Source organism: Zeus faber (genome assembly GCF_960531495.2).
Source record: "Zeus faber genome assembly, chromosome: 16".
Taxonomy (NCBI): domain Eukaryota; kingdom Metazoa; phylum Chordata; class Actinopteri; order Zeiformes; family Zeidae; genus Zeus; species Zeus faber.
The window spans coordinates 20,229,730-20,237,228 of record NC_137202.1 but is presented as its reverse complement, the minus strand read 5'-3'; the positions used below and the strand labels follow the sequence as shown (position 1 = coordinate 20,237,228).

At 43.1% G+C, this 7,499-nt stretch overlaps 1 protein-coding gene across 2 annotated transcripts; it reads right to left on the bottom strand.

Annotated features, from left to right (window-relative positions):
• Nucleotides 1-2,615: 2,615 nt before the first annotated feature.
• On the bottom strand, nt 2,616-6,724 carry six2a (SIX homeobox 2a). Of its 2 annotated transcripts, none has more exons than XM_080016541.1 (2): nt 5,638-6,724; nt 2,616-3,901 (listed from the first exon to the last, which is right to left on the bottom strand). In XM_080016541.1, the coding sequence occupies exons 1-2, from the start codon at nt 6,195-6,197 to the stop codon at nt 3,577-3,579; spliced, it is 885 nt and encodes a 294-aa protein (XP_079872667.1). In that variant the 5' UTR covers nt 6,198-6,724; the 3' UTR covers nt 2,616-3,576. The 2 variants fall into 2 exon arrangements, with proteins under 2 accessions (XP_079872667.1, XP_079872668.1); XM_080016542.1 differs by having other exon boundaries at nt 3,700-3,901; nt 5,697-6,724.
• Between the last annotated feature and the right edge of the window lie 775 nt (nt 6,725-7,499).

Genomic DNA, 7,499 nt, shown 5'->3' with positions numbered 1-7,499 from the left:
CATTGTGCAGTTTTGACCATATGAGCGGTTATCGTGGGGTGTCGGCATTGCGAATGTGTGTGCAGTAAAATGGCACACCCACTTCTTAATTCCGGTGCGTTTTCGAGGAAAGGTAAAAAAAAAAAAAAAAAAAAAACAACAAACAAACAAACAAAAGAAACAGCCATGCTCAGTATGCTCAGAAAAGTGAGGACGTTTTCCTCCGTGAACGCGGTAGAAACGTCTGAGTGGGTGCGGGTGTTGGAACCAAGCAGGTGCGTTGATCTGAAGGGTAAACGACGTTCACTTGCATACGGCGTGAGAATACAGCCTCGAAGGCAGGATTTAAATATACCACAATATTATTATAGGAAAAATCACGGACGATTTTTTCTTTTGTCTCACATCGCGATATATCAGGATGATATCGAAATGACATAGATATATACACAGTATATGATATATCAATATGATATGGATATACATATACTACATATCAATATGATACCAATATGACACACACACACATATATATATATATATATATATATATATATATATATATATATATACGAGGTGTCATCACCTATATATATTTATATATATACGTATATATATATATATAGTTATATATATATATATATATATATATATATAGGAGTATTTGTGTATGGCATGGTGGTAAGTGGAAATAACCAGTCTGCGGTACTTCCACGACCTGCGTTCCAACGGGGAAACACGCACCCCTCATTACATCACTCACAGCTTGGAGGTGTTGTTGCATCTGGATGCTCGTTCTCTGCTCCCAAACCAACACAAACCTGGGACGCTGCCCTGCATTCTGCCGGTCTTTATGAGCCTTGTTATCCCGCTAAATCATGCGGATTTTCCTAACGTCTCCTGCCCGAAATGTTTTAATGGGCACCTCCGCCACAGCCACACCCCCGGGCTGCACCCACGGCGAGTTCACGGTTTCGCGTTGTTTCTTTGCGGGGGAAACGGGGGGGAAAGCGTCGACGACGCGGTGAGACCGGAATCTCAGTTTTAAATCAGTGTTTCAGCGTGTTTTGGTGTTATGTCTACGCTACACGCACACGCACACGCACACGCACGCACACACACGCACGCACGCACACACACACACACACACACACACACACACACACACCGGGCTCGTTTGGGGCAGACCCACGATGCACCACAGGCACTCATGCAAGGCGTTAAAACGCACGCACGCACGCACGCACGCACACATGAGTTGATAATCAGATGCGGGTCCGTGGATAAACTGTTGGTGGTGTTCTTCAAACACATTATTACGATGAATGCCATTGAAACCAAAGCCATCATTGAAATAATTATGAGTATATATTTGACGTCATTATTTTTAGGTTATTTTACGAAGAAAAGAAAGGTAAATAATACATCTAAACAAATCTATATGCAAAGGAAAATAAAAGAAAAATATTTGACAATAAAAATGAAAGTCGGTCGTGTGATTTACTTGATATTTGATGTAAAAAAAAAAAAAAGAAACAACTTAAAAAACTGATTATTTTTGGGGCGGGTGGGGGGGGGGGGGGCGCTCTATTCGCCGTGACGGAGACCGGGCTGTGGGCACAGAGGAGCAGGGGAGTCTGCGGGGAGGTGTTGCATGGCCGAAGCTGTTCAAACAAAGTGTCTTCTTTCAACACACGGTTCCACTTTTGTGTTTGCCTCGTGTTCCCCCCTCGGAGCCGTGGACGGACGAGGTGTCATCACCTCAGCATCAAGCGTCCGATGAATAAAGCTCATCGTTGTGCCCACAGATGGAGAAGCTCCTGGCTCCTTTGGGCTGGAGAGCAATTTCAAAAGGGATTATCCTATTTCCATTTATGCTTAAGCCTACACCTTGGCATTTGCATATGGGAAGATTCCGCTTGTAGTTTTATTTTTTATTTTTTCCCCCAATTGGGCTGAGTTAGACTACAGTGCATTGTGATTAGACGCATAATCCCAGCCCTGCGCCACATGCCAATCAACCACATAATGGACAATGCCTTTTCTTTAAGAGTGGGAACATTCGTCAAAGGCGATAAAATCTGTGGTTCTCAGCCACCTCAGTGCATATTGTTATTAATGTTGCAGACGAGCTCGGTAAAAAAAACAAAAATGGCAACAAGTTAGAAAGCAGAATTTGAGCCTTCTATACCATAAGGGGTTGGTTATATTCGGAGGATGCAAAGTGACCAGGTCAGATTCACCAAAATTATAAAAAGATTTTGTAGTACACCACGGTAAAATAATAATAATAATAATAATAATAATAATAATAATAATAATAATAATAATAATAATAATTGTTATTATTCGTATTCTTATTCATTTTATTATTATTGTTATTGTTGTTATTATTATTACAAAGTATAATATTAGCAGAGTATAATAAAGATAAAGTATAATAAGAAGAAAGTATAATTTCAATAATTAATGATAACACGATAAGGCTGATGGAGATTTTATGCATTTTGCACGACCCTGCACATTAACATAGAAACTATTTTGACCTGTAGGCAGCAGCCTCTCCTTACAAAAAAGTATTTTGCAGCATAGAAAAGTAGGAGAAATCAAACAGAATTCTATTTTTTTTTATCCTTGCATTTCTTCTTTTTATTGTAAAGGGTATATGAAACTATAGGTGAATAGATTTGTTTATATTTTATTACTTATCGCAAAGTACATGCAGTCTCTTTTCCAAATGAAAATACAAATAGCAATGCCAAAAAGATTAAGATATTCCATTTTTTTCTCACAGACAACTTTTGGTGAGATAAGACACTTTTTTTGAAGTTATGAAAACAAAAGAAAATAAAACTGGCTCTATGGCTCTGAATGTAAACCTAATGTAAACAAAATAGGCATGGGGGTGTCTTCGAGTTTGTTGGTAAATCTAAAAACCCCTAAATAATGGTAACAAGAATTAAGACATTATATTGTTGTTGTTTTTCAAGTAGGGCTGGGCTATATCGATATTATAACGATATCGTCACGTGATAGAAGGTAATCGTCTGCGATTTTGGTAATAATATAGTTAAATGTTGTATTTAAGGCTGCATAAAGTTATGTTGCTGTTCTAATCGAAGCCTCTACCAGCTTTGTCATAATATTCACATGACTACTTCTTTTCCCCTCAAATATTTCATGTGTGTAAAAGCACCAATCGACAAATATCGTCAGATCATCGATATCGAGATTAACGAGATTATCGATATTATTCAGCAAACGAAAAAAATGGTATCGTGAATTATTATTATTATTATTATTGTTATTATTATTATTTTTTTTTACAATATCGCCCAGCCCTATTTCGACAATATAACGTGTTATGGTCGTTACATTCCGGTAAAATCGTTGTTTTTTATTTTCTTTTACCTACAAGCGCCCGGAGCGGCCTCACCGTGTTTTGCGCCGAAATAAAAAAACAAAAAAAAAAAACAGCGTCATTTCTCAGTCTCTCTCTTTCGCCGCAAGTGCTTGGAGCTTGGTTTTTTCCTCTTCCAGTAGAGTTTTTTTTTTTTAGTTTGTTTGTTGTTTTTCTTTCGGGGCCGTGCGTGGGGTTTAAGAGCCGAGGTCCACCAGGTTCGACGACATGGAGTTCAGTATGGTGTCGTGGTGCAGCGCGTGGTGGTGGTGGTGGTGGTGCGCGGGGTCGGCGCCGGGCACCGGCACCGCGCTCGGCCCGGGCGGCTGCCCGTGCAGCCCGTGCAGGGCCTGGAGGCCCGGGTTCGAGCCCTGCAGCAGCATGGCCGGGCTGGGCGACGCGTGGTCCGGCGTGCCCGCCGGCGTTTTGTCGTCGTCCGAGCTCCCCAGAATAGTCTTATTTCCGTTCATAGAAGAAGTCAATGGGTTGTTGTGGTTGTTGTTGGAGTTTTCGTTGTTTTCCCTGGGGGGGACCAAACAAACAAAAACAAAGAAATATAGGGTCAGATATTAATATTATTAATGCAGTAACATTCACAATAAAATGTTGAAAGATGAAATCATATTCCTGTAAAGTTATACATCACAATTACCGACGCAGTGTGGACCAGCTGTGACGTAATAACCGAATTACAGTCTAATAAACGCATGGGACGTACGCTCCTACCATATCCATTTGAACATGTCGGATTTAATACAAATTCAAATTGACTGAAAGTTCTCCATCTCATCATGTTGTTTTTTTGTTTTTTTGTTTCTTAAACTTTTCAGTGATTTATTGGAACTCACACAGAACCCAAGCCGCAACCCCCACATTCACAAACAAACAAACAAACAAACAAACAAACAAACAAACACAGATTGGTAAATCAAAATCAGTATGTAAATGTATGTGTATTGAACTTTCACCAATATATGGAAGAACAGATCTGAATATTCTCGTAATTGCACTTTATTCGCACAAATATTTTGCTCACAGGTTTTTGACTCTATAAATAAATATATGTGTTGATTAAATAATAATAATATTAATAATAGTAATAATTAAAAATATAGTTATAATAAGAATAATAATAATAATAATAATAATAATAATATCTAGGTCTTCAAAACATTACTAAAACTTAAGAGTCTTACTTCGTTTCTGAGATGCAAAGCTGTTGTTTAAACCCTAATTTAATATAATAAAATGCTTGTTTAAGCTGTATAATTGCGAATATGTTTAAATGCGTAAAGAAAGTAATAAATACTGTCAGTGTGTCTACTTTCCTTTCACCCCCCCCCCCCCTCCATAATTGCCCTGCCAAGTGATTGCCTAAACCGAACTACGTATTTGGTTTATATTCTAACTGTTTGCAGTGGTAAGTAAGCCTCTCTTTTCCAGTGGCGAGGCATGATTTACGCAGCGCTTTCAGACCAAATTAGTGGCCAGAGGGTGAAAGAAGACACCTCATACCCCAGCGAGCACCTGACTGCAGCCTCCTCCAACTCCCTGCACGGCTGCCTGTCGTTCCCAAACTTTTAAACGCACCAACTACACTGTAAAGGGAGCAGCCGCTGACATGCAGCATAAAAAGACCCGGATTATGAACACAACCAAACAAATTAAATATTACATTAAATATTACATTTATAGTTAGAACATAATTATAATTTTCCAAGAGCTCCTGGGTTGCTTTTTGTTGTTGTGGTTGTATTTTTTTTTTGTCATTTTACACATTTAGACTATGAGATAACATAAGGTAAGATAAGGACGTACTTTATTTAGCCCCAACAAATAAGCACGTCACACATAAGTAATAGACAGCTCAAGAAACCTTCAGTGTACATTTTAAAATAAACCGATAAATACAAAGCAACGCACCATGTAGTATACGGTAATGGAATATTCCTAAGAGAATGACTTCACGGCAGTGAAGGAAGATAAAACACTTCAGTGCGTAAAGGTGAGCGAACATGAAATTACGCGTTGGCAAAAAAGTTAAGTAAAAGGCAGAGTTTATCAAAGTCGATGTGCCTTTTCATGCCGTAATACGTGGCATTACAACAAGCTTATATGTCCTTGTAATTAATCCCAACTTCCGTGCCTGTAATTTGCCAGTATTTAGACAATTATCGCAAACATGCAACCAAAACAACAGCAACAAGACAACAACAGCAGCACCGGAGCCCCCCATCCCCCCACCCCCACCGACGCACCTCTCCTTGGCCTCCGCCGCCCGGTCCCGCTGCCGCCGGTTCTTGAACCAGTTGCTGACCTGCGTGGTGGTCAGCCCCGTGGCCTCGGCCAGCTCCCGCTTCTCCCGCGGGGACGGGTAGGGGTTGTGCGTGTACCACTCCCGCAGCACGCTGCGGCTCTTCTCCTTGAAGCAGTAGCTGGTCTCCTCGCCGTCCCAGATGGACCGCGGCAGCGGGAACTTTCGGCGGACGCGGTACTTGCCCACGGCGCCGAGCGGGCGCCCGCGCAGCTTCTCCGCCTCGATGTAGTGCGCCTTGAGCCACAGCTGCTGCAGCTTGGGGTGGTTGTGCGCCGAGAACTGGTGGCTCTCCAGGATCTTGTAGAGCTCCCTGAAGTTCCCCCGGTGGAAGGCCACCACGGCCTTGGCTTTGAGGACGCTCTCGTTCTTGTGGAGGTGCTCGCAGGCGGGCAGCGACCAGAGGAACCGGCCCAGCCGCTCGATGTTCCCCCCCTGCTGCAGGACCTCGCACACGCACGCCACTTGCTCCTGCGTGAAGCCAAAGGTTGGGAGCATCGACATGGCGGCTTAAAGAAGTATTCAACAGGATGATGTTACGTCTAATACTTCCACGCTCCGTCCCCACGCACATGAACTAGATCTACACTTCAGGCATCAAACCCCGAACGCGCCGCCCGGAGTCCATGGGTGGAAAGAGCAAAAGTCCACGGGTAGAAAAAGTTCCCAAAAACAGCAAGCGAAGCGCAGACGCCGAGGGAGTTGCAATATCCCAAAATTCAGGGTCCATTCAAAGGTAAAACGCCGGGAGATGACGCTCCTCGTACGGTTGTGGAGCCGTGCGTCCTGCCGCGCCGTCCTCCTCCTTCCTTCACCTTTTCCACGCAGTTTCGACGCGCACTACTCCCGCAGACAGGGCGCGCTGGCTCGTTTTAATAATATTATTCTAAGCTGGCAAGAAAAAGCGATTATATGAACTCTGATTGGTCGGTTATCTGACCCGGGGAAGGCGAGGATAAGACAATAGTTTTAGTCAAATTATTTGCCATGGTTACGCTGTCACTCAGAGCAACCCGATCCGCTCGGAGGAGGCTCCCACGGCCACGCAGCGCGGCGGTTCCCCGCACCGCGGAGCCGCCCACCAGTGTTTTTTTTTTTTTTTTTTTTTTTCCCCCTGGTAAAACCCTTTTTTTTTCTTGACATATACTTTGACAAACAGGCAGAACAGCCAATCCAGGCGAAGCGACGGGTTTGAGGAGGAGGAGTGCGACGGAGACCGAGGACGTCCCGCACCTTAAGGAGGGACGGCGCCGGAGCGCGCAAAGCGCCGCGCGCCGGACGGGAGCGCGCAAAGAAACCGACAGCGCCAGTGCAGCCCGGTCCCGTCCAGCGCACTATTCCCAGTTGGCGCACCTCACAGGCCAGTAAGCGCAGTTTAGAAATCGATTCATTCGTGTGATTTGTGGTTGTGTGCCGCTGGTTAAGTCGTTGCATCAATTAGATCACTGTTAAAAGGTACGCGCCATTCTTCACCAATGCAACAGTTTGAATGTAATGTATTTAATGGTGACGTATTTAATGGTATAATGTCTTTAATGGTAAAGTTTCCTGGGAATTTAAAAAGTTCATTGCGGTTGTATAGGGGTTATATATTTATACCCAGATGACAATATCAACAAGTGCTACCCGTTTACATTAACCCATTACATTAAATACAACAAAAAATGTATATACTTTTTAATTCCAAGGCCACGCTGTGCTGTGCTATATTCCTCTGATATTAAATGTGACAACAAACTATGGTCGGAGGTTCGCCCCCGCACTGGAAGGTGTAGTAGGTGGAGGGGAGCCACTGTGTGCGTGCGC

Coding starts and splice junctions, on each gene's coding strand:
- six2a (XM_080016541.1), bottom strand. CDS start 6,197: ATGTCGATGCTCCCAACCTTTGGCTTCACGCAGGAGCAAGTGGCGTGC. Junction 3,902..5,637: donor GCGGCGGAGGCCAAGGAGAG/GTGCGTCGGTGG, acceptor GGTCCCCCCCAG/GGAAAACAACGAAAACTCCA.